The 27,603-nt window shown below is 42.0% G+C and overlaps 1 protein-coding gene across 2 annotated transcripts in view; it reads left to right on the forward strand.

The window, feature by feature from the left end:
* The window catches only part of LOC118361510 (plexin domain-containing protein 2-like), a 161,336-nt gene extending 144,776 nt beyond the window's left edge, over nt 1-16,560 (forward strand). The window contains exons 12-14 of one of the 2 annotated variants that reach the window (XM_035741509.2): nt 1,420-1,458; nt 13,862-14,025; nt 15,287-16,560. In XM_035741509.2, coding sequence (XP_035597402.1) covers nt 1,420-1,458; nt 13,862-14,025; nt 15,287-15,406 — 323 coding nt within the window. In that variant the 3' untranslated portion in view covers nt 15,407-16,560. Of the gene's footprint in view, nt 1-1,419; nt 1,459-1,595; nt 4,642-13,861; nt 14,026-15,286 lie in introns of those variants that run through there. The other variant, XM_035741510.2, reaches the window with a different exon arrangement.
* Nucleotides 16,561-27,603: the final 11,043 nt, after the last annotated feature.

The following is a 27,603-nucleotide window of genomic DNA, read 5'->3' on the forward strand; positions in this document are numbered from 1 at the left end:
AATGATATTCTTCAAAAATCAATTGCTATTTATCATTCATATAAACATCCCCAAATGGATGTACCAATCCCAGTTTCCCCCTTTTAAAGACTGATATGAGCATAGATGCCTTGAATGCTGGAGAGAGGTGGAGAGGAGTGTGAGAGAGGTCCAGCTGAGAGACGAAAACAAACCCCAACGATACTGGAGGTCAGACACGCTGAGGAGCAGGGGTGTGAGCTGTGAACAGAGAGTGTTTGTGTGTGTGTGAGAGAGAGAGAGAGAGTGTGTGTGTGTGTGTGTGTGTGTGTGTGTGTGTGTGTGTGTGTGTGTGTGTGTGTGTGTGTGTGTGTGTGTGTGTGTGTGTGTGTGTGTGTGTGTGTGTGTGTGTGTGCGTGTGTGTGCGCGTGTGTTAGCATGAAAAATCCAGGAGGTCTGTCTGTCTGTGGTATGTGCAGTGAAGCTGACTCACAGAAAGAGCCTCACACTTCTTGACAAGCACGGAGGATCAGTTTTCTGATCCGCCCCAGTCTCCTCAGCTGTAAGGTCCAAGGTCAAGTCAGGCTGGATACTGGGAGGCAATGGTGGGGTGTGGGCAGCTCTCTTGTTCCCTCCCACTGTTCATTCTTTAATACTGTATCCTGTATGAGTTCAGATACTGTGTGATGCGGCTTTGAGGAATCTTCACTGTCACAGTTTAATGTCATCCTATGATAATTGTTCAAATTCATGACACTGGCACAGGATTGGTTATCGAGTTTGATTTCCTACCTCGCTGTCATAAACCTTATCTCATAGACCGTGGCATTTCTTAGACTAGGAAATTATTCTAGGAAATGGTTGCATGCATTAAACTATCTTTGATCTTGGAAATTGAAATACATTTACTTAGTTGAGACCCGTTTTGAGATGGTGCAATGGCACCCATAGCATTATCCCGGCTCATGTACAGTATGTGGTACATTTGCATAATGTGAATCCTATGGGGTGTGTAAATTCATATCACACCTCTCACAGTGAATTTAAATGTTTCATAGTTGCTTAAACCCAGACTGCTTCTTGCTCTTGCATTATGCATGGGAGAGCATTATATCCCCTCCAAACAGACATTGAGTAAATTCACTTTTCAAATGAAGATGATCTAGTAATGAAATATAAACTGGAAAATAAAAGTTACATTTGTCTATAAACCTGTGTAATGACCGCTAATGATTATTTCTGAATATCTGATTCACATTCTTTACCAGTATTGAGGTTAATAGTAGTTGTTGTTGTCAGGCAGCTCTGAGCTGTGGGCAAAGAGATCCTATAATTCATATAATAGACATAGGGATTCTGTACGTAATTCTCTGGCTGTGGGGATATTCACAAACCACAGACAAAACAGAGGTCATAATGGTCTCTCTCTCTCTCTCGCTCTCTCTCTCTCTCTCTCTCTAGATGACACCAAGATTGCTCTGCATCTTAAAGACAATGGAGGTAAGCCTCTGTTTTCCCCCTTTCCCTGTTCCTTTGACTATTCAGTGGTTGTGTTTTTCTGTGTAGATGCATGTTGTGTTTATATCTGCGGCTCTGTTTACATCCAAGGCTGCTGTCTGTGTATTTACCGCTGACAGATTGCTCTGCTTTCTGGGGAGGACAGGCCAAGGGAAGGAGCGGCTCATTGAAGCCGTGTTGAAGCACCTCATCCAGAGGCTGATTTGAAATGGCTAACTGTACCAAGTTTGGGGATTGGACTGATCAATCATGGTGTCTACGTGTGTCCCCCAAATGGCAACCCATTCCCTTCATAGTGCACTACTTTTGACCAGGGCCCATAGTAGTCCACTACATAGGGAACAGGGTGCCATTTTGGATGCGGCCTTTGTGGGTTGCCTCCAAATTAAATAAATAGCACTGTGAAAAAACACAATTTGGAGTGCGGACCCTTGACAAATGAACTCAATGTCATCAGGAATTTGAGGGGGATTCCAGTATGGTGGGTGTGGTCAACAATCTCACACACATTTCCATTTCAACAGGATGTAGGTACTACCGGTTATATGGTCGACTCTGCTACGCACACACCTCAACACAGCAGGGTATCTATTTAACAAAATGAACTGTTTAAATAACATTTTCTGCTGATTAGTTACACCCACTCTGTGTGTGTGTGAGAGAGAGAGAGAGAGAGAGCAAGAGTGTTAGACTGACATTTGAATTCCAAAATTAGTCTCAACTCCATCACTTCGTGAGTAAACCACACAAATATTTAATTTCCTCCCAGAGAGAAATTGGAAATCTGTGTCTCTTATCGTCCTTACCCAAACATTGCCTATCTCACTCGCTGGCTCGTGGCACAGCCTCTTCCCAGATGTCAGACAAGACAAAATCTCTGCGTGCCCATTTTCATTTGGGAGAAACCGGACCTGTTTCACGGGATGCGTCCCAAATCGCACCCTTTGCTCTGTGGCGTGCACTACTTTTGACCAGGGCTCATAGGCTCTGGTCAAATGTAGTGCACTATGCAGGGAATATGGTGCCATTCGGGACCTAGTCACTGTGTGGGAAGCGTGCTGGGAAGGGATTTGGGCCTAAGGTGAAAGCCAAAAGGGATGGAGGGAATGAGCCAGTGTGATCACACTGAAACCACAGAGCTGAAGGTTGCTGCAGCCCAAACCACACCATGTCTTTAGGTGCACACTGCACGTGACTGATTACAACCACAAACCAGCCATGTGACTATAGGGAGAGGATGTCTAAAGTAATGGTGGCCATGGCTTGGCTGGTGTAGCGCTAATGCCGCAGACTCCAACACGCGTCTACGCCGAACAGCATAAGTTGGCAACCGGTCTACACAGCCTCTAGCTTTTCCCACTGTCATCCACTCTCACCGGCTGTTCAATAGCATTTGAAAATACTACACAGCAGACATACAGTGCGTCAAGCAACGTGAGCTGTGGATTTAGAATTTGATATCTGGTGCATCTTATCCGCTCCACTCTGCTTTGGGCTTGGACACACGTTCACATTCCAGTGGGATTTCTATCAGATCCAGCGGTGTGCGTGTCCTTTCACCTTGGGAAACACGGAGCACGGCAGGAAAACGCTAATGCGATTAGCCTTGGCCCGAGTGGTAAGATGAGGGACAACCGGGACACACCCTACTGTCTCACTGCAGAGGCTACGCGAGGACGACAGGGCACCCCTTATCCTCCGAGCGCGATGAGACAAAGTCATCTCTCCCTTTTGGGTTGCGTCTCCATAAGGCAACCCGTGCACTGTATCGGTCACTATTCTCCCTGGGCCAAAAGCAGGGCTATACAGTGAATCCGTTGCCATTTGGGAGACTATGTGTCGACGAGCTTCACTAGGCACGTTAGCCAGGATGAGAGGATGGCTGTGGCCCCGTGACACTTGTGCTGTCAGTAACGTGGCGCTAAAAGCGCAGCGTGGTCTGGGTCCACGCGGCCATTCAGTTCATCTCCCCTGCCCAGGCTCTGTGTTTCGCTGTCTGAAGGCTCGGTAAGTACAGCAGGTTTATGTGCCGAGAGCGTTTATGAGGAGAATGCTGATTGGTTGATCATAGGGAGATGGTTCGAACTCCAGCCATGACCTCCGCAGTCCCAGTCCCATTCATGTAGCTGTGTCCTGATGTGACTTTGCTTCGTTATACTGCAGAAACCAATGTAACCTTAATTTCAATGTCTGCTTTGCAAATAGCACTCCTATATAGTGCACTACTTTTGACCAGAGCCCTATGGGGCTATAAATAGAACAAATAAGGTGTCACTTGGAACACGGCCCATACCTTTCAAAGCCATGCCTGCAGTGTTCACAATATCTAATGTTCCATGCATAACAGTTGTATCTTTCATCAATGTTTATTATGAGTATTTCTGTAAATTGATGTGGTTCTCTGCAAAATCACCGGATGTTTTGGAAGCAAAACATTACTGAACGTAATGCGCCAATGTAAACTGAGAAATATAATAATATAATATAAATATGAACTTTATCGAACAAAACATACATGTATTGTGTAACATGAAGTCCTATGAGTGTCATCTGATGAAGTTCATCAAAGGTTAGTGATTAATTTTATCTCTATTTCTGCTTTTTGTGACTCCTCTCTTTGGCTGGAAAAATGACTGTGTTTTTCTGTGACTAGGTACTGACCTAACATAATCGTTTGGTGTGCTTTCGTCGTAAAGCCTTTTTGAAATGGGATTAACAACAAGATTATCCTAAAAATGGTGTAAAATACTTCTATGTTTGAGGAATTTTAATTATGAGATTTCTGTTGTTTTGAATTTGGCGCCCTGCACTTTCACTGGCTGTTGTCATATCGATCCCGTTAGCGGGATTCAAGACATAAGAAGATAAACTTCTCCTTAATGCAACCGCTGTGTCCGATTTCAAAAAAGCTTTACCGAAAAAGCACACCATGCAATAATCTGAGTACAGTGCTCAGACAACAAAACAAGCCATACAGATATCCGCCATGTTGTCGAGTCAACAAAGTCAGAAATAGCATTATAAATATTCACTTACCTTTGATGATCTTCATCAGAATGCCCTCCCAGGAATCCCAGTTCCACAATAAATGTTTGATTTGTTCAATAAAGTACATAATTTATGTCCAAATATTATAATATGTCCAAATAAATATTTTTCACACGGGCAAGTCCAGGTGAAAGTTCAGACGAAAAGTCATATTACAGTCTAGCGAGAAAAATGTCAAACGAAGTATAGAATCGATCTTTAGGATGTTTTTATCATAAATCTTCAATAATGTTCCAACCGGAGAATTCCTTTGTCTGTAGAAATGCAATGGAACGCAAGCTAACTCTCACGTGAACACGCGTGATCAGCTCATGCCACTCTGGCAGACCTCTGACTCATTCAGGTCCCATTCCCCCCTCCTTCACAGTAGAAGCATCAAACAAGGTTCTGTTGTTGACTGTTGACATCTAGTGGAAGCCTTAGGAAGTGCAATATGACCCCATAGACACTGTATATTTGATAGGCAATGACTTGAAAAACTACAAACCTCAGATTTCCCACTTCCTCTCAGGTTTTTGCCTGCCATATGAGTTCTGTTATACTCACAGACATCATTCAAACTGTTTTAGAAACTTCAGAGGTTTTTCTATCCAAATCTACTAATAATATGCATATATTAGCAACTGGCCCTGAGTAGCGGGCAGTTTAACCTGGACACCTTATTCATCCAAGCTTCTCAATACTGCCTCCAGCCATAAGAAGGCATAGTCATCCACTTTCATGATCGAGACACTGTGACTATGTTTTCAGGCTATTGTTTTTGCCAGCTTTCAGCTGTGTGACCCAATGTGAATAATGTGGATTCATTCACACCCCTGTCTCTGCAGCCAAATGGCTTAGATGTGCCTCTCGCTTACCCACACCCAAGGAAATCTCCCTCCACCCCTCCTACAGATGAGACCAGATTAACCTGTCAGTCAGATGAATCCTGGGTCTGTGTCCCAAAGAGCACCCTGCTCCCTATATAGTGCACTACTTTTGACCAGAGCCCTGTGAAATGCCCCTATGGGCCCTGGTCAAGCGTAGTGCACTATATAGGGTGCCATTTGGGATACAATGTGGTTTCCACAGCAGTAGACTGGTCTGTGAGGTTGTTATGGGGTTGTTGGTTAGCCACGCTGGGCTGTTGATTTCTCTTCCCTTCTCACTCTGAGCACTGGGCTGGAGACCCCTGCAAACACTTCAGACCAACAGCCTAGCCTAGCTGCTACTGTGGAGCAGCTGCCTCCAACTGTGTGAGGCTTGGCAGTTGGACTCTGTACTTTTCTCCCAAACACAGACAAATTGCCTTCCAGGGAAAAAAGTGAGAAAAGAAAGGGGCTTTCCAGCTCTAGTTTCACTGCTGGTGGTATTTATTGGGTGTCAGTTAAAATTTCTAGACAGTTTAGGGTTTATGACGTAGTTGAAAGAGGATTTTTGCTTGAGCCAAATGGGTCATACACCTCCTGCTAATGAGAAGAGGATGAATGCGAAATGAGTCAATGAGGGACTGATGAAGGATTTGCCCGATTCATTCTAACACAGTGGCTAAGAAATTTTGTAAGGAGAGATTTTGAGTAGTGCTGTGGTGGGGGTGAAATCGTTATGCTCTGAGACAAAGGGCTCACACAAACACTGAGTCTCAAGCTCTCTCTCATGCATACACGCACACTCACACGCACACACACTTATCCATCCACACACGATAAAAGTCCTAATCCTAGGAACATATACATTACACATATACATTGAGTACAGTTTCTGTTAATGTACAGTAGGCTACCTGCTTTTGTTTTGGTGTTCTATAAGGCTAGCATAGTCCTAAATAAATAGTGGGTTTGGATGGTCGGGGCAGTGGTGTGAACAGCACCATAAATCCCTGTACAATCACAATTGACCCATTTAACACCACATCCAAAGGGGTTCTTCGGCTGTCCCCAAAGGAGAACCCTTTTTGGTTCCGGGTCGAACCCTTTTTGGTTCCGGGTCGAACCCTTTTTGGTTCCAGGTAGAACCCTGTTGAGATCCAAGTAGAATCTTCTGTGTAAAGGGTTCTACATGCATCTCAAAAGGGTTCTACCTGGAACCAAAAAGGGTTCTTCAAAGGGTTCTCCTACGGAGATAGCTGAATAACCCTTTCAGGTTTTAGATAGCACCTTTTTTTCTAAGAGTGTAGAAAGGCGAAGTGAGTCATTTTGACCCATCATGAATTTAACATTGAAATATCTCTTCATTTTTAGTCATGCACCCCCTCCCTCCTTGACTTTTCCTAAGGAAGTCTATTTCACATGTTAGTTGTTAGAATTTTGATATCACAAGCAGAATTTGTGTTCTAAGAAGTTTTAAGAGGACATGTAAAAATACAGATCACATACAGGTCACATACCAGGTAAGACGTTTTGATTTCCATTTATACTGAACAAAAAAATATATATAAACACAACATCGAAAGTGTTTGTTTCATGAGCTGAAATAAAAGATCCCAGAAATCCCAGAAACAATCTTATTCCTCTCAAATTTTGTACATTCATTTGTTTACATCCCTGTTAGTGAGCATTTCTCCTTTGCCAAAATAATCCATCCACCTGACAGGTGTTGTGAGGACAGACGCTGGTGTCGAGAAGCAAGTACAGGGAGTGGACATTTAATGAAACACGGACAATCAAAACGTGAAGGAGTCCAAGTGAGTCCAATGAGCGCAGATGCACATAATGATGGTGAGAGGTGTGCGTAATGAAGGGCAGCTTGAAGCCCTCGAGCACCAGAGAAGAAGAAGAGAAGTGGGAGCAGGCGTGACAGTACCCCCCTCTAGCACCTGGGTGAGCCTAATGGGCTGGCCAAGGCGCGGAAGCCGAATGAGCCGGCGGAGGCGCGGGAGCCCGATGAGCCGGCTGAGGCGTGGGAGCCTGAGGAGCTAGCTGAGGCACCCCCTTGTTCCTACGGCAGCGGAACCTGAGGCATGACGTGGGATGGGAGCCTGCCGAGCCAACCGAGGCAAGGAAAACTCTCGAGCCAGCAAAGGCATGGAAGCCCGACGAGCCAGCTGAGGCACCCCCTGGTTCCTACGGCAGCGGCACCTGGACCCGACGTCCCCAACAAAACAAAAAACTAAAACCGCTTTGAAGCTTTGAATATGGGCATCAGCATTCGGTGAGGACAGACGGTGGAGACGAGAAGCAAGCACAGGGAGTGAACATTTAATGAAACACAGACAGAAACAGAATACGGACAGCGTCTGGACAGGGGAAAACAAAACGACATTACTGCTAACACGGGGACGAAACAGAGGAAACAGACAGATATAGGGAAGGCAATCAAAACGTGAAGGAGTCCAAGTGAGTTCAATGAGCGCAGATGCACATAATGATGGTGACAGGTGTGAGTAATGAAGGGCAGCCTGGCGCAGAGGGGAATTTTTTAAATTCTATTTAACCTTTTATTTAACTAGGCAAGTCAGTTAAGAACTAATTCTTATTTACAATGACGGCCTACCCGGGTCAAACCGGGACGCCGCTGGGCCAATTGTGCACCGCTCTATGGGACTCCTAATCACGGTCGGATGTGATGCAGCATGGAAGCGGGAGCAGGCGTGACAGGTGTGACATATCAAGAAGCTGATTAAACAGTATGATCATTACACAGGTCCACCTTGTGCTGGGGACAATAAAAGGCCACTCCAAAATGTGTAGTTTTGTCACACAACACAATGCCACAGATGTCTCAAGTTTTGAGGGAGCGTGCAATTGGAATGCTGACTGCAGCTCTGTTGCCAGATAATTTGATGTAAATTTCTCTACCATAAGCCGCCTCAGTCGTTTTCGAGAACCGGCCTCACAACCACAGACCATGTGTGTCCACGCAAGCCTAGAACCTCCATATCCTACTTCTTCACCAGCGGGATCGTCTGAGACCAGCCACCCTGACACCTGATGAAACTGTGGTTTTGCACAACTGAAGAATTTCTACATAAACTGCCAGAAACCGTCTCAGAGAAGCTCCTCACCAGGATCTTGACCTGACTGCAGTTCGGTGTCGTATCTGACTTCAGTGGGCAAATGCTCACCTTCGATGGCCACTGGCACACTGGAGAAGTGTGCTCTTCACAGATGAATCCCGTCAAAGGCGCAATGTGGGCAAGCGGTTTGATGTCACACCAGATACTGACTGGTTTTCTGATCCACGCCCCTACTTTTTTTTAAAGGTATCTGTGACGAATATATGCATATCTTTATTCCCAGTCATGTGAAATCCATAGATTAGGGCCTAATACATTTATTTCAATTGACTGATTTCCTAATATATTAACTTTTACATTTGTGTTCCGTGTAGTATCAGAAAGAACATATTCTGAGGATTGTCAAATAACTCTCAAAATTGAAGAGATTAGCTCTATTTCAAAATATAACTTTTTCCAAGACTTAATCCCACTCCATATTGTCACGACTTCCGCCGAAGTTGGTCCCTCTCCTTGTCCGGGCGGTGATCGGCAGTCGACGTCACCGACCTTCTAGCCGTCACTGATCCATTTATCATTTTCCATTGGTTTTGTCTTGTCTTCCATCACACCTGGTTTCAATCCCATCAATTACATGTTGTGTATTTATCCCTCTGTTTCCCCTCATGTCTTTGTCGGTGATTGTTTGTTGTATGTTTTGTGCAAGTCATGTTCTGGTGTGCGACGGGTTTTGTACCCTTTTATGTTATTTTTGTATATATTGGTTTTTGGAGTTTCTTTAGCATTTATTAAACTGTTCCTTTTCTACCAAGTTCACTCTCCTGCGTCTGACTTCCCTGCCACTAGCACGCACCCATTACACATATCCCTCAATGGAAATTATGTTATTTGCTGGCACTACCAGTTGCTTTGACTACATAAAAAAGACAAATACAGCAACACTGTGGACGATGTACTATCAGATAATTCAGAATGCAAATAAGATAGATTTTTTGTTGTTGGTCTGTATGACTAAGAGATACTCTTTTGCAATTACGTTATCTTGATACCTGTAGCACTTAGTTTTCCTTTTGCTCTCAGCCCTAAACCTGGCACTTTATGGTCATTGCATGGTTGAATGTGATTACAGGTTACAGATCTTCTTTTGTTTACTCAACTTTCCGTGTGTTACCTGAACTTTTTTGTTGGCCCAGACATTGCTCCAACACAACTCAACGTAGGCAAAACATGACTTGTCAACTAGAAAGGATTATTTTGGCATCTTACCTTAAAAAAGAAAGAAAAAAGGCAGTGGAACTGGTTACACACACACACTTTCTCATGCTAAGTTTGGGCCAACTAAAAATGTTAAATTCGGGTAACAGTTTGACCGAAAAGATGAGTAAACTAAAAAAAAAAGGCTGTGTAACCAGTTACTTAATAATAATTAGTTGAAACAACTACATTTGTGGGTGATTTTCATTTTTTTTTTTACAGTGTATGCTAATAATCAATGATTGGCCACGCTTTAGCAAACAGGTGTGATTAGCACTCTGGACCTCCCTGTTTTCCTGTGCAATTATGCAGATCAATAATGCAGAGAGCCATGAGAGAAGGAAGCTGGCTGGGGCACTCATGAGTGGCTAGTCACTAATTAAACCAAGAAAGAGAACTGAAAAGAAAATAAGAAAAATACTGTAAAAATATACAAACTCAATCAATAAAAAGATCCAGGAAGGAATGTTGCCATAAATCTGTGGGAGATGAGAGATCAAAGCTGTAGCCATCATTTCATTTGCTCACTCCTGCTATGATCGATGGGACAGCCACTGCGACTCTTTCTCTCTCACACACACGGGAATCAGACATAAGAATATAGAACAGGGTGTTCCAATGTACTTGTTCCATTGCCATGTGATGCTGTGACTGAGTGAACTGCTTGCCAATGCTATCTTATTATCAGGTTAGTGGTAGTAGTAGTAGTTGTTGTAGAGTAGTAGTTGTAGTAGTACTTAGTGCAGGATATATTGGCATGTGTGTTCTTAGGCCCGAGTTTAAGTCAAACCATGTCACTATATCCTCCAAACACCAGCTTCGAGGGCATTACCACTTTTATACAATGGGTTACCAACATATTCAAATAAAAACTGAATTTGCATTAATTTATTCATATGATTTCATCCTTCCACGAGACATAGTCTCAACACAAATCTAGGGATTGCTACCTATAAACTGGCTTGTCAGTCGTTCATTCTATCGGTTCGATGGCCAGAGACACAACACATTCGTTAAGTGTTTTTGTTCCAAATCTATGAGCGCGACCCAGTCGTTCGTTCTAAATGTTCCGTTGCCGTGGTGGCTGGCAACATTCTCATCCCTTGCTTGCTAGCTAGCCAACTTTGGCTAACACAGTCACGTCAAACAGTGCAGTCAAAATAACAGCAAAGCAGCTGCATTTGCGTTTGTTTAAAGCTGTTTTCTAGTGATTCATTGTGGATCCATAAAAATGAGCAAATGATGCGCGATTTCACCTGGCATAGAACATTTGCTCTCTCCCTGGGTAGGGCTTGGAACAGTTGTGTAAAGAAGAATGGTCAAATATTGCCAAATCTAGGTGTGCAGAGTTGGTAGAGACCTATCATAACAGACTCATTGCTGTAATTGCTGCCAAAGGTGCTTCCACCAAGTATTAATTCAGGGGGTTGGAGATTTATCCAATTATGATATTTCATTTTTGTATTCTTAATATAATTTTTCACAAAACAATGAATTATAAGCGGAGTATGGTGTGTAGATAAGTGGAAAATCCTTTAAATGGATGAAACTCTGAGGCACTGACACAACAAAATGCGCAAAAAAGGTTCAAGGCTGTGTAAACTTTTTATAGGCACTGTATATCAGTTCTTGGCAATATTCCGGGAATGTTCCAAAAAACGTAATTGTACACATTAACATCATTAAGCTCAAAATGATGTTCTCGGAACACGAAGAAAACTTTCTATAAAAAACACAAGAAAAGGAAACATTCAGATAATGTTCTAAGAAGGTTATTTAATAAAAGCATATACAGTCCGTTCTCAGCGTCAACAAAACTCTCACTTTCCTCTAGCTTGTTAAGTGTGTTCAGGTGTGTTGACCGCACTGAGAAAATTGGCCACAGCTGTTCTTAATGAATGTTTGTTTCTTTTGAAAATGGGGTCTGTTTGAATAGACTAAAATGAACAGCTTTGTATACATAAAAAAACATGACATGCTCGCTCCATCCTGGTGGCACAGTGGACTAATTCCATGGATAGAGAACCGAAGATCTAGAGGTTTGAATTGATTGATCATAAGTCATTGATGCCGTGTCTCAATAAACAAGACATGTGTTTGCATGATTAATGTCTGAGGAAATTTCCAATGTGTCCCTTCTGTGCTTAGAGTTGTGAAAGTTTTAAGAAAGTTATTTGAAAACTTCCAAATAATCTATCATTTCCATTCTCGGGAACATGAATAAAACCTCCCAGGAAAACTTAAGGACCAGAGTAAATTGTTTTCAGAACCTCCCTGCAACCAAGTGTATTTATTTTACCTTTATTTTACTAGGCAAGTCAGTTAAGAACAAATTCTTATATTCAATGACGGCCTAGGAACAACAGATTTGTATCTTGTCAGCTCAGGGATTCGAACTTGCAACCTTTCGGTTACTAGTCCAACGCTCTAACCACTAGGCTACCCTGCCGCCCCAAATAAGAAGCGTTCACTTCTGTTATCAGCACGTTTAAAAAACGTTTAGTTTTACCGGTCACGAAACTTATGCCTTCATTCCCTCAACCAATGTGAAACCAAAATGCTGTACATTCTCACAACTTCCAAGCAACCAAATGTGCTAACCGCTCACTCTGCAGGCCTTAACGCTAAAATCAGTCTTATTTTTCAAATACGTTTTGGAATACTGACTGTCCAAACAACAAGTTACAAGTGACCAAATCAGATTTGTGTGTGATACGACAGCAGTCATTTGCTGACATAGTAACGACAGGTGTGTGCGCAGGGGTCTAGGCTGATTGGTGGTGCGTGTGCTTCCTATCACTCAGACGTTATGTGGCAAGTTACAGTGACAGCAATGCCTGCCATGGGATGTTTTCTAGTTACTTTGAATGTTAAAAAACAGAGTAAGAACACCTTTATAGCCTCAAAGGATAAGATTTTTTAAAAACGAGTCATTTTTGGCTAGCCACAGCAGTGACCTAGCTAGCTAGTTGGCAGTTTAGATGTCAAGCACAGTCATTCACTAATTTGTTGTAGCTACTTAGCTACCACATGTTCTTGTCAAACTGTCAACAGAGTAGCTAGCAAGAAACAAGATATGCCAAATAACAGTCTAAAAACCACTTGAGGATAAAATAAACTAGATTTGACCATTCAGAAACAAGTCCCATGGCCAGGAATCAGATTTGTGTCCGACTTCAAACCACCCAATAAGGTGGTTTGAAATGTGGCTTGAAATATCCGATTCCATGTGCTTTTTGTCAGTTCAGTCTGCAGGGAAAGAACAGATTCGAATCAGATATGCAAAAAAATGTGATTTGAGATACAAACTGCCAATGTGAACAAGGCTTTAGTGATTCAGAACACATGAATTTACTGGTAGCCAATTAGGCTTGGCCTTCAAGATGACAGTGCACATTCCTTAAGGCTCTCTGGAGGACAGCCAATCATTATGGAGTCTCCTCTCCGTACATCCATCTTATCAAACTGGACTGTCATTACTGAAGAGTGCCTGATAACTTCCATAGATGCATCTCTCCTCCTATCCAACAACACTATGAGCTAACCTTGGTTTGGGATTATCTCTTGTGCCTCAGCTGTAGCACGTTGCTCATGAATAGCTAAACAGGTTATGCCACAACAATGCTAATCTCCTTCCAGACACTCGCACGCACGCACGTGCACACGCACGCAGGCATTCAACCGCAGTGTCGGCTAACGGCTGAGCCGGATCCGGAATGTTCCATTGTTTTCAGAAAGAAAGAGAATCTCATGTTAGTTGACGGTAAGGATTAAAGGATAATATTGAAGGTTTGCTTTGTTTTTGGGACAATAGGAAAACACAATTAACTTTTCTGGGGGGGTTGAACTTGAACCTGTCCCTTTTTGTTTCTTGCATGGTTAAATGGTTGAACGGTAATTGCCATCAGAGTAAGTATGATTAGACTGAGGCTGAACAAGGCCGTGCATCATGACATTTGGTCAACTTCATTTCTTGATCACAAGCGCCAGGCGTGTTTATTAAGACAGAAGCCCTAGTGACAACAGAAGAAACAGAGACCAGCAGCACCCATGAATGACGAGTGTCCCCTACTGTTCAATAGTAGAAATGCAGGGAAGGCCTGTGCTCAAGAGAGAGATTCTAAAGTGAGTTTTCCTGTGTTACTCTAGCGATGCCAAAGGAGAGTGCTGCGGAGAGGAAGGACACACACCCACTGCACACTGGCCTGATCCTGGGCATTCTCGTGGTCTTGCTCATCATGGCAGCCGCAGTCCTGGTCACTGTCTACATCTACCACCACCCTACATCAGCCGCAAGCCTCTTCTTCATCGAGGTGAGTCTGTACCACTATGTGGCTATCTCAACATTCGAACGGTGTGCTGTTCAATCCCCGTGTGCTCCCTTCTCCCTGAATCTCCTCTTCGCCAGTCTCTAATGGTGTCTCATATGTCTGTCCATAAAGCATGCAAAATATGAAAGAAGAGCGTGTGTCTCTCTCTCTCTCTCTCTCTCTCTCTCTCTCTCTCTCTGGTTTGATTATGATGTGTGCTTTCCTAACCTACCCCAGCAGATACTTCCTTCCAAGGTCAGGCAATATGTCTGCCAACCACTAGACGCCCGTATGTCAGAGTGGAATAACAAACTACTCCCACTGTGTTTCTCTGCATGCATCCTTAATTACACCCTATTCCCTATTTAGTGCACTACTTTGTCGACAGGGCTCTGGTCAAAATTAGGGCACTATATAGGGAATAGGATGCCATTTGGGACCAAAGCTCTGTCAGACCCTCCCCCCCAAAAAAAGAAGTCATAATCTGGTCAGCGTTCATTACACTTTATCCCTGTTTCTCCAACTCATAAATATGCATGATTACTTTCACAGGGCGCAGGCAGTGAAACAAGGCTCCACATGGTTCTTTGATGATAAATGCCTACGAAAGCTTTGGCAATGAATTGGTTTTGGTTTCATTTGTACCGTTTGGAGGTCGTAATGAGACTGATTGATGTTTAAACATTGAGAAAAATAAATGACAAATGCGTAATCTTCAAGGTCATTATCGCACAACGAGCCAATCCCTCATCAAGGAACAATTTTCTCTGAAAGAATTCAAATGCTTCTCCCTCGGAGCTCTCATCACTCACTGAGTGGTTTAGTACATGGCATATATCAAACGGTGAGAGCGTGTCAATTAATGTCATAACATTCACTCCCAATACATCTGTTTCAATCACGCATACCTAAGAGGTTATTAAACTCTGGAAATGTCATATATTATATTTCGCTGTCTGTAATACAATGTGCTCGCTTATTTCTACCGCTATACATCCATATGTAGCTCCGGGGGGAAGTTTTCCCTAGGTACAGATCTAGGATCAGCTTCCTCCTCCCCTAATCCTAACCTTAACCATTAGTGGGGGAAATGCTAAACTAACCCAGGATCAGTGTTTAGGGGAAACAAGAAGAACGTGATAGCTACAGAGAGAGCTCAGCTCAGTGACCTAACCCTGGGCACAGGTCAGTGGCATTGCAGACCTTTGGCCTTTGACCCTAGTCTGTCACCTCAATGACCTCTAATCCCTCTCCCCTTCTCCAGAGACGTCCCAGCAGGTGGCCGGCCATGAAGTTCCGTCGAGGGTCGGGTCACCCGGCCTACGCGGAGGTGGAGCCCGTGGGCCAGGAGAAGGAGGGCTTTATTGAGTCTGAGCAGTGCTAAGGGGCATGCACCGCTCCCCCCCCCCCAATGCGACTGATTGACGCTGGTCTCTTGTTTTGTCGATTCAACGTTCACTGTCAATATTGTGAAATGAGATGAGAAAATCGTGGTGGTGTCACTTTGAAATCCCCATGCTTTTTTTCTGGTGGTCTGAGAGTAAGGCCTTGTGTTTGGTGGACTACCACGGTGAACCTTCAAACCTGGCTTGTTCAACAGAGAGCTGACCTGAGAGCTGCTGAGGGAGGGTCACTGCCAGAGGGACTGTGCTGTGGGGAAACATTAAACTGATCTCAAGTCCGTTCTTCAGTCCAAGCCCAAAGTCTTCGAACACTTCACACACACGGTGGTGAACGTGACTGACTTCTTGGGGACAGAGTGAACGTAACGGTGTCATTGAGTGGGTTGTACAGTGTGACTGCCCTACACTGGTGGTGTGTGATGTGAGGGGGGGAGTAAAGTAGGAAGAATTATACAGTATATTTTTCAGAAAGAATACAGAGTATGTGAACAGAGATCTTGACTTTAAATGTTGGTGAGGCTATATAGGCCTTTATATATCCTTTGAGGTTTTGCTAATTTACTGTTCCATGTTGGGTTTCTTTCTGTTGCTTTTTTAACTGGGGTTTTATTATTCCTAATCAGTGAGGGGATTTTGTCTTGCTTTCCACTACCATAATAAGGCTTCTTTATCGTAGCTTTTTACTTCATAGCGTGGTTCAATAGTGTGATATGCTCCTGCTACTGCCCCTCATCCCACCCAGGAGTCGCAGGCTTTTGTTGGTATCTCTTTTTTTTACATAAAGTTTGTTTCATTTTTTTAAACGTTTTTTTTTTTTTTAACATTGATTGCCGTGCCATTCTTTCCCTGACTGGAGTTTGCTCAACATTCTTTCCCTGACTGGAGTTTGCTCAACATTCTTTCCCTGACTGGAGTTTGCTCAACATTCTTTGCACAAAGTTGTTCATGCACATACATCTTTATTTCATTTGGTACAATTGCAAAATTGCGAGACAGGCGCTTTGTGAGTGTGTGTGTGTGTGTGTGTGTGTGTGTGTGTGTGTGTGTGTGTGTGTGTGTGTGTGTGTGTGTGTGTGTGTGTGTGTGTGTGTGTGTGTGTGTGTGTGTGTGTGTGTGGTTTTTGTGTGATTGGATATCAACCTGCTTATAGGTGGGTCTGTGTAATTGATGCTGAGTGGTTGACCAGAGGTACTTTTACATACCTGGCTTGAGTTTGCCTGGGTTTTGATTTTATGTGTACAATGTGGTTTTCAAGTAGTTTGACCTAAGGGCGTCAATTGGGTATGGCAGTCCCCATACCCTAGCTCAATACTAACAAGTTAAAATAGGCTACTAAAATCATTCCAATCCCGATTTACAAGACAAATGCAGTTTAGCAGTATTAGCGGGGTGGCTTTAGGACCAAACATCCATCGGAATGGGATGGTGAACAGCACAACATTCATTTTAAAACAGTGTAGAGGTAGAAGATTGCTGTAGATGGCTAAGATGCTAGGTAACTGTCGTTTGACTTGGAATGAAATTAGTTTTTAATCCCACATCTAAGCTAGGGCATCGCAGCTAATTGCTGTATGACGAGTTTGAGGTAAATTTCATTTTTGCTGTTCTCCAAATAGCATTTCGTACTTTTTAAATTGTGTAGAAATACATTAAGTAAGCTTAAAAATGTATGAAAATTGCTTGGAATCACCCTCTCCCCGTCACTTTGCCATACCCTAGTTCGATCCCAGGCTATATCACAACCATTCATGATAGGGAGTCCCATAGGGTGGCGAACAATTTGCCCAGCGCCGTCCGGGTTAGGGGAGGGTTTGCCCGGGCTAGGCCGTCATTGTAAATACGAATTTGTTCTTAACGGACTTGCCGAGTTAAATAAAAAATGTAAAAAGCTGAAATGATGACCCTGGTTTGACCTGCTGCTGAATCGGATCTTGTACAGGACTGGAGAATATGGAGTGAGAAATCTGCCAAAATGTTAAACGAATGTAACATTAGAATCGTAAATCACTTTGGGGAGATTTTTTGGCAGATATCTAACCCCATACTGTTCCAGCTCTTGTTCTATATTAATGGATGTCATTTAACCCTAGCATAGCATAGTGCCTTCATAAAGCATTCACACGCCTTGACTTTTTCCACATTTTGTTGTGTTTCAGCCTAAATTTAAAATGTATTCAATTGAGATGTTGGGTCACTGGCCTAGACACAATACCCCATAATGTCAAAGTTGGAAATATGTTTTTCGAAATGTAATTACAAATGAATAAAAAATGAAAAGCTGAAATGTTTTGAGTCAATAAGTATTCAACCCCTTTTGTTATGGCAAGCCTAAATAAGTTCAGGAGTAAAAATGTGCTTAAGAAGTCAAATAATAAGTTGCATGGACTCACACTTTGTGCAATAATAGGATTTAATGACTACCTCATCTCTGTACCCCACACATACAATTATCTGTAAGGTCCTTCAATCGAGCAGTGAATTTCAAACACAGATTCAACCCCAGAGACCATAGAAGTTTTCCAATACCTCGCAAAAAAGATCACCTATTGGTAGATGAAAAAATAAAATAATGTTGATTATCCCTTTGAAGTTATTAATTACACTTCGGATGGTGAATCAATACACCAGTCACTACAAAGATACAGGTGTCTTTCCTAATTCAGATGCCGGAGAGGAAGGAAACCGCTCAGGGATTTCACCATGAGGCCAGTGGTGATTTTAAAACAGTTAGAGTGATAGGAGAAAACTGAGGATGGATCAACAACATTGTAGTTTCTCCACAATACTAACCTAAATGACAGAGTGAAAAGAAGGAAGCCTGTACACAATACAAATATTCCAAAATATAAAAATAAAGTACTAAAGTAAAACTGCAAAAAATGTGGCAAATAAATAAACTTCATGTCTGTCCTGACTACAAAGCATTATGTTTGGGACAAATCCAACACATCACTGAGTACCACTCTCATATGTTCAAGCATGGTGGTGGCTGCATCATGTTATAAGTATGCTTGTCATCGACAAGGACTAGGGAGTTTTTCTTAGGATAAAAATAAATGAAATAGAGCTAAGCACAGGCTGAATCCTAAAGGAAAACCTGGTGCTGTCTGCTATCAAACAGACACTGGAAGACAAATTCACCTTTCAGCAGGACAATAACCCAAAACAAAAGGCCAAATATACTCTGGAGTTGCTTACCAAGATGTAATTGAATGATCCTGAGTGGCTTAGTTATAGTTTTGTCTTAAATCGGATTGAACATCTATGGCAAGACTTGAAAATGACTGTCTAGCATTGATAAACAGCAAACTTGACAAAGCTTGAAGAGTAATGCACAGAAATGGTACAATCCAGCTGTAATCACTGCCAAAAGGTGATTCTAACATTTACATTTACATTTAAGTCATTTAGCAGACGCTCTTATCCAGAGCGACTTACAAATTGGTGCATTCACCTTATGACATCCAGTGGAACAGCCACTTTACAATAGTGCATCTAAATCTTTTAAGGGGGGTGAGAAGGATTACTTTATCCTATCCTAGGTATTCCTTAAAGAGGTGGGGTTTCAGGTGTCTCCGGAAGGTGGTGAATGACTCCGCTGTCCTGGCGTCGTGAGGGGTGTGTTCCACCATTGGGGAGCCAGAGCAGCGAACAGTTTTGACTGGGCTGAGCGGGAACTGTACTTCCTCAGTGGTAGGGAGACGAGCAGGCCAGAGGTGGATGAACGCAGTGCCCTTGTTTGGGTGTAGGGCCTGATCAGAGCCTGGAGGTACTGAGGTGCCGTTCCCCTCACAGCTCCGTAGGCAAGCACCATGGTCTTGTAGCGGATGCGAGCTTCAACTGGAAGCCAGTGGAGAGAGCGGAGGAGCGGGGTGACGTGAGAGAACTTGGGAAGGTTGAACACCAGACGGGCTGCGGCGTTCTGGATGAGTTGTAGGGGTTTAACATGTATTGACTCAGGGGTGTGAAGTATATAGAGTACCAGTCAAAGGTTTGGACACACCTATTCATTCAAGGGTTTATTTTTTATTTGACTATTTTCTACATAGTAGAATAATAGTGAATACCTCAAAACTATGAAACAACAGATATGGAATCATGTAGTAACCAAAAAAGTGTTAAACAAATCAAAATATATTTTATATTTGAGATTCTTCAAAGTAGCCACTCTTTGCCTTGATGAAAGCTTTGCACACTATTGGCATTCTCTCAACCAGCTTCATGAGGTAGTCACATGGAATGCTTTTCAACAGTCTCACATGCTGAGCACTTGTTGGCTGCTTTTCCTTCACTCTGCAGTCCAACATACACACATATGCACATAGGCACACAGTGTGTTGTGAAACCTGTGAATGTATTGTAATGTTTTTAAAATTGTATAAACTGCTGGAACCCAGTAAGAGTAGCTGCTGCCTTGGCATTGCAGACCAACTCATCCTAAACCATCTCAATTGGGTTGAGTTCGGATGATTGTGGAGGCCAGGCCATCTGAAGCAGCACTCCACCACTCTCCTTCTTGGTCAAATAGCCCTTACACAGCCTGGAGGTGTGTTTTGGGTTATTGTCCTATTGAAAAACAAATGATAGTCCCACTAACACAAACCAGATGGGATGCTGTATTGCTGCAGAATGCTGTGGTAGCCATGCTGGTTAAGATTGCCTTGAATTCTAAATAAATCACTGACAGTGTCACCAGCAAAGCACCCCCACACCATAACACAAACTCCTCCATGCTTCACGGTGGGAACCACACATGCGGAGATCATCCGTTCACCTACTTTGCGTCTCACAAAGACACGCTGGTTGGAACCACAAATCTCAAATTTGGACTCATCAGACCAAAGAATAGATTTCCACCGGTCTAATGTCCTTTGCTCGTGTTTCTTGGCCCAAGCAACTCTCTTCTTCTTATTGGTGTCCTTTAGTAGTGCTTTCTTTGCAGCAATTCGACCATGAAGGCCTGATTCACACAATCTCCTCTAAACAGTTGATGTTGAGTTGAGTGAATGTTACTTGAACTCTGTGAAGCATTTATTTGGGCTGCAATCTGAGGTGTAATTAATTGCAGATTTCTGAGGCTGGTAACTCTAATGAATGTATCCTCTGCAGCAGAGGTAACTCTGGTACTTCCTTTCCTGTGGCGATCCTCATGAGAGCCAGTTTCATCATAGCGCTTGATGGTTTTTGCGACTGCACTTTCAAAGTTCTTGAAACTTGACAGATTGACTGACCTTCATGTCTTAAAGTAATGATGGACTGTTGTTTATCTTTGCTTATTTGAGCTGTTCTTGTCATAATATGGACTTGGTCTTTTACCAAATAGAGAATGCCAAGAGTGTGCAAAGCTGCCATCAAGGCAAAGGGTGGCTACTTTGAAGAATGTCAAATGTAAAATATATTTTTGAATTGTTTAACACTTTTTTGATTACTACATGATTCCATATGTGTTATTTCATAGTGTTGATATCTTCACTATTATTATACAATGTAGAAAATAGTAAGAATAACTAAAAACCCTGAAATTAGTAGGTGTGTCCAAACTTTTGACTGGTACTGTATGTAAATGTGATATTTCTGTCATTCATTTTGAATAAATTTGCTAAAGTTTCTTAAACATGTTTTTACATTGTCATTATGGGGTATGTGTGTAGCTGCGTGAGAGAGAAAAACATTATTTAAAGCATTTTGAATTTAGGCTGTAACTACAAAATGTGGAATAAGTCAAGTGGTATGGATACTTTCTGAAGGCCCTGTATAAACAGGGGCTTAAACCTTTGTAGATTGCCTCAAAACATGTACAGATTCAGGTTATGAATGAAAAATCTTGCATATTACATGTTAGATTGTTACTATTTTGTCTTTCTTTTTGAGTGACCTCTTTTTTTATTCAAATGTGAAATAATGAATCAATCATTACATATCTGCTGTTGCTGATCGATATACAGGACAAGGCTTTCACGCATTGATCAAATCAAACAAAAATGATTTTTTTTTGTTGCTTCATACTTATGATTTACAGTATCAGTCAAAAGTTTGGACACACCTACTCATTCAAGAGGTTTTCGTTATTTTTACTATTTTCTACATTGTGGAAGAATAGTGAAAACATCAATACTATGAAATAACACATATGGAATCATGTAGTAACCAAAAGAGTTTCAAACTAATCAAAATACAGTTGAAGTGGGAAGTTTACATAGAGTTAGGTTTGAGTCATTAAAACCTCTTAAGGATTAGCCCCTTTTTTTCAATTTTCACCTAAAATGACAAATCTAACTGCCTGTAGCTCAGAACCTGAAGCATGGATATGCATATTCTTGGGACCATTTGAAAACAAACACGTGGAAGTTCATGGAAATGTGAAAGGAATGTAGTTGAATATAACACAATAGATCTTGTAAAAGACAATACAAAAGAAAAAACTAACCGTTCTTTTGTATTTTTTTTGTACCATCATCTTTGAAATGCAAGAGAAAGGCCATAATGTATTATTCCAGCCCAGGTGCAATTTAGATTTTGGCCAGTAGATGGCATCAGTGTATGTGAAAAGTTTGACTGATCCAATGAACCATTGGCTTTCTGTTTAAAATGTTGTATCAGGACTGCCCAAATGGGACTAATTTGTTTATTAAAACCTCTTAGGCCGCCCCATCCCGCATGCGGGATCGTGACTACAGCCTCAAGCTCATTACCATAACGCAACATTAGCGATTTCTGAAAATTGCAAATGAAATGAAATAAATATGCCTGCCCTCAAGCTTATCATTTTCTTAACAATCCTGTCGTCTCAGATTTTCAAAATATGCTTTAGAACCAGAGAAAATCAATAATTTGTGTAAGAGTGGTGATAGCTAGCTTAGCATTTAGCGTTAGCATTTAGCACGCAACATTCACAAAAACCAGCAAAGGGATCAAATAAAATAATTTACCTTTGAAGAACTTCAGATGTTTCAATGAGGAGACTCTCAGTTACATAGCAGATGTCCAGTTTTTCCTGAAAGATGCTTGTGTAGGACACAACGTTCCGTTTTGTTACTATGCATTTGGCTACCGAAACTAACCGAAAATTCAGTCACCTAAACGTCGAACTTTTTTCCGAATTAACTCCATAATATCGACTGAAACATGGAAAACGTTGTTTGAATCAATCCTCAAGGTGTTTTGTCATATATCTCTTCATTGAAATGCCGTCCCTGGAAGCCTGCATTCTTCTCTGATTTGGATGGAAAAATACTGGTACCTGACTTTTGCGCACCAATTTCCACGCAGACACCGACCAAGGGACACTTGGTAATTGTAGGCTCTTATGGTCAATCTTCCAATGATATGCCTACAAATACGTCACAATGCTGCAGACACCTGGGGGAAACGATAGGAAGTGTCCGTTCATTCCTGTCGCATTCACAGCCATATAAGGAGATCATGGAAAACGTGCCTCCAGAAATCCTGTTGATTTCCTGGTCACTCAAACATCTTGGTTTTGCCTGTTCTATTTTGTTCTATGGCACTCACGGTGAAAATCTTTGCAGTTCTGGAAACGTCAGAGTGTCTTCTTTCCAAAACTATCAATTCCAAGCATAGTCAAGCATCTTTTCGTGACAAAATATTGCGCTAAAAACGGGCACGTCTTTTTATCCAAAAATGAAATACTGCCCCTATAGGTCTAACAGGTTAATAACTTTTCATGTTCAAAATTGTGCACTCTCCTCAAAACATAGAAAGGTATTTTTTCACTGTAACAGCTACTGTAAATTGGACAGTGCAGTTAGATGAACAAGAATTTAAGCTTTCTGACAATATCAGACATGTCTATGTCCTGGGTCATTTTCTTGTTACTTACAACCTCATGCAATCGCATTAGCCTACGTTAGCTCAACCGTCCCATGGAAGGGACACCGATCCCAAGAAAGTAAATTAACACTCATTTTTCAACCACTCCATACATAGTTTTGGCAAGTTGGTTAGGACATCTACTATGTGCATGACAAGTAATTTTTCCAACAATTGTTTACAGACAGATTATTTCACTCATAATTCACTGTATCACAATTCCAGTGGGTCAGAAGTTTACATACACTAAGTTGACTGTGCCTTTAAACAGCTTGGACAATTCGAGAAAATTATGCCATGGCTTTAGAAGCTTCTGATAGGCTAATTGACATAATTTGAGTCAACTGGAGGTGTACCTGTGGATGTATTTCATGGCCTACCTTCAAACGTAGTGCCTCTTTGCTTGACATCATGGGAAAATAAAAAGAAATCAGCCAAGACCTCAAAAAAAATTTTTGTACACCTCCACAAGTCTGGTTCATCCTTGGGAGCAATGCGACCAAATATTAATTGAGTGTATGTAAACTTCGGATCGACTCGGAATATGATGAAAGAAATAAAACCTGAAATAAATCATTCTCTCTACTATTATTCTGACATTTCACATTCATTAAATAAAGTGGTGATCCTAACTGACTTAAGACTGGGAATTCTTACTAGGATTAAATGTCAGGAATTGTGAAAAATGAGTTTTAATGTATTTGGCTAAGGTGTATGTAAACTTCCAACTTCAACTGTACACTTTATATTTTAGATTCTTCAAAGTAGCCACCCTTTGCCTTCATGAAAGCTTTGCACACTCTTGGCATTCTCTCAACCAGCTTCATGAGGAATGCTTTTCCATCAGTCTTGAAGGAGTTCCCACATATGCTGAGCACTTGTTGGCTGCTTTTCCTTCACTGCAGTCCAACTCATCCTAAACCATCTCAACTGGGTTGAGGTCGGGTGTTGTGGAGGCCAGGTCATCTGATGCAGCACTCCATCACTCTCCTTGGTCAAATAGCCCTTACATAGCCTGGAGGTGTGTTTCTGGTCATTGTCCTATTGAAAAACAAATGATAGTCCCACTAAGTGCAAACCAGGTGGGATGCCGTATCGCTGCAGAATGCTGTGGTAGCCATGCTGGTTAAGTGTGCCTTGAATTCTAAATAAATCACTGACAGTGCCACCAGCAAAGCATCCCCACACCATCACACCTCCTCCTCCATGCTACACGGTGGGAACCACACATGCGGAGATCATCTGGTCACCTACTCTGCGTCTCACTAAGACACGGTAGTTGGAACTAAAAATCGCAAATTTGGACTCATCAGACCAAAGGACAGATTTCCACCGGTCTAATGTCCACTGCTCATGTTTCTTGGCCCAAGCAAGTCTCTTCTTATTGGTGTCCTTTAGTAGTGGTTTCTTTGCAGCAATTCGACCATGAAGGCCTGATTCACACAATCTCCTCTAAACAGTTGATGTTGAGTTGAGTGAATGTTACTTGAACTCTGTGAAGCATTTATTTGGGCTGCAATCTGAGATGCAGTTAACTGTAATGAACGTATCCTTTGCAACAGAGGTAACTCTGGGTCTTCCTTTCCTGTGCCGGTCCTCATGAGAGCCAGTTTCATCATAGCGCTGGATGGTTTTTGCAACTGCACTTGAAGAAACATTCAAAGTTCTTGAAATGTTCTAGATTGACTTTCTCTTTTTTTTTATTACCAAATAGGACTATCTTCTGTATGCCACCCCTACATTGTCACAACACAACTGATTGGCTCAACTGCATTAAGAAGGAAATAAATTCCACAAATTAACTTTTAACAAGGCACACCTGTTAATTGAAATGCATTCCAGGTGACTACCTCATTAAGCTGGCTGAGAGAATGCCAAGAGTGTACAAAGCTGTAATCAAGGCAGTGTGGCTATTTTGAAGAATCTCAAATATATTTTGATTTGTTTAACACTTTTTGGTTCCTACATAATTCCATATGTGTTATTTCATAGTTTTGATGCCTTCACTATTATTCTACAATGTAATAAGACAAATAAAGAAAAATCCTGGAAGGAGTATGTGTGTCCAAACCTTTGACTGGTACTGTATATACTATAGCAAGACCAACCAAACAAACAAAATAAAAAGTATTTCAACATAAATTGTAGATTGATCTAAGAAATATGCCTCGGGTTACAATAGTAAACACTGTACTATTTACAATTACAAAGAAGTGGATTCTACAGAAAATTATCCCAATGTGAAATATAACATTCATCTAGTTTCATTATTCAAAGGTTTAGTGATATCATAGATGGAATTATTTAGGGTTACGTCATCTATTTTGAATGAATCCCCCATTGCACTGAGACCAAAGACCCATCACACTGTTTATTTTGTCTGCATACTAAAATGTTCTCTACCCTGTACCGTGAGAGCTTCTCTGGGTCCCAATGTTCCCAATCTCTCACTCCACTCCCCACCAGCCAAATGATATCCCACCACTTAACGTTGAACCAAACCACTGCATCTCCTATGGCAGTCACCACTTTGAACACACCACCTCAGACCTATATTCACACACACACACACACACACACACACACACACACACACACACACACACACACACACACACACACACACACACACACACACACACACACACACACACACACACACACACTCCAGAACTCAACTCCTGCTTTATTCATAACTAGTCCAATCTACAGAGGTTGAGTGACTGAGCACAGCGACCCACTACTCCACTCTACTGTAGGACCCAAGGGCTTTCAAGCCTCCTGCACGAGAGCCACCCTTTCATGACGCCCTATAATATCTGATTATTTTCCAAAACGGTGTTAAAGAGCAGATGGGACGGAGTATTTGGTGACAACCCCAAAATGGCTTTTCCATGCCTACAGACATCTTCATCTAAGTCCCACATGTTACCCTATTCTCTACAAACTGCTAATGTTTTTATAGCCACTCCAAATCTGTGTCCCAAATGGCACTCTATTCCTTATTTAGTGTGCTAGTTAGACCAGCCAGGAGCCATAGGGCTCTGGTCAAAAGCAGTGTTCTATATAGGGAAAAGGTTGTCATTCAGTAGGCCTGAGCGTTCAGTCTATGTTACACAGAGCGATTGCAACACTTTCAAACTAGCTGGTCTGTGATAAGAAAGCTATTTGTGTTTATCCAGTAATCACTTGCATCACTAATCTCACACTGATTGCTTTCACCCAACTTGCTCTTGACATGCTTTTTTAGATTGAGAAAAGCAACATTGTGCTGTTGTTGAGATAGGGTGCACTCTACTGCAGAGTGCTGTTACTCTTTTTTCCAGACAAATGAGGTGAAACGAACGATGTAACTCAACAGTGTTTGCCTGATCTCAAAATGGAGGACAGAGGATTCAAATTTCTTCTAAACTGTGACCCTGTTTTGTTCCGATCTCATTGGAAAATTCTGTATGGAAATGATGACTCGACATTAGAGCCTAAAAAAAAATCACACAATACCCTAGCAGCCTGTAATTTCTGTAACTACTGTCATTTTGATTGCATTTTAAATAATAAAGTTGTTTAAATCACATTTCCACTATGTTGTCCACATCTAACCTTAGTTACTGTTGTGACATTGGGGAATGGCACAGTACAAATATAATGAATCATTTAAACTTAAGTAGCAACACAAAAGAGACTGCCCTGGTGCCCATGCCATGCTGCCCCTCTCGGTCTGTCTCTTTATTCTCCTCCCCCTGACGTGTGTTTTCATTCCCTCCAGCAGAGTCCCTCTTCTTCTTCTTCTTCCACCTTTGAACTCTGTTGGTTCTTCCTGCTGTGTGAGTGCTGACAGCTCTCCATCTCTCAGCGGGGACAGTATTTTACTGGGCCGTTCCCCATCGATGGCAATGATTCTAGTAAACAAACAAACCACTCAGTGGAGTGTTAGGGTAGCCAGTATTTCATCAGCTGTTCATTCTGTTCCTTCTTGGAGCATTGATGTCAAATACGTTTTTAAAAAAGGGAAAGATGAAATGACTATGGCTGGGTAAAGTAGTGTAGTCTGCTGGATTTAGCCTCTCCATCAATGTGTTTGCATTGCAATTCAGCCAAAGCAGTGACTGCAATCTCCCCGGAAATTGAGTTTCCGATAAGCGCTAAGAGGAAATATTCTGGTGGTAGTCTATACTATCATTCAAACACAAAGTTTGGTCCGAATTATTCACTGGCAAACACCCTCCTAGCATCAGCAAAAACTGTCCCATCCAACCCAAATTCACTGTTGACTATCCTATTTCCCTGCTTTTGTGGATTAATACATGAATGGTGCGCGCACACACACACACACACACACACACACACA

This window comes from Oncorhynchus keta, chromosome 28, assembly GCF_023373465.1.
Source record: "Oncorhynchus keta strain PuntledgeMale-10-30-2019 chromosome 28, Oket_V2, whole genome shotgun sequence".
Lineage (NCBI taxonomy): Eukaryota > Metazoa > Chordata > Actinopteri > Salmoniformes > Salmonidae > Oncorhynchus > Oncorhynchus keta.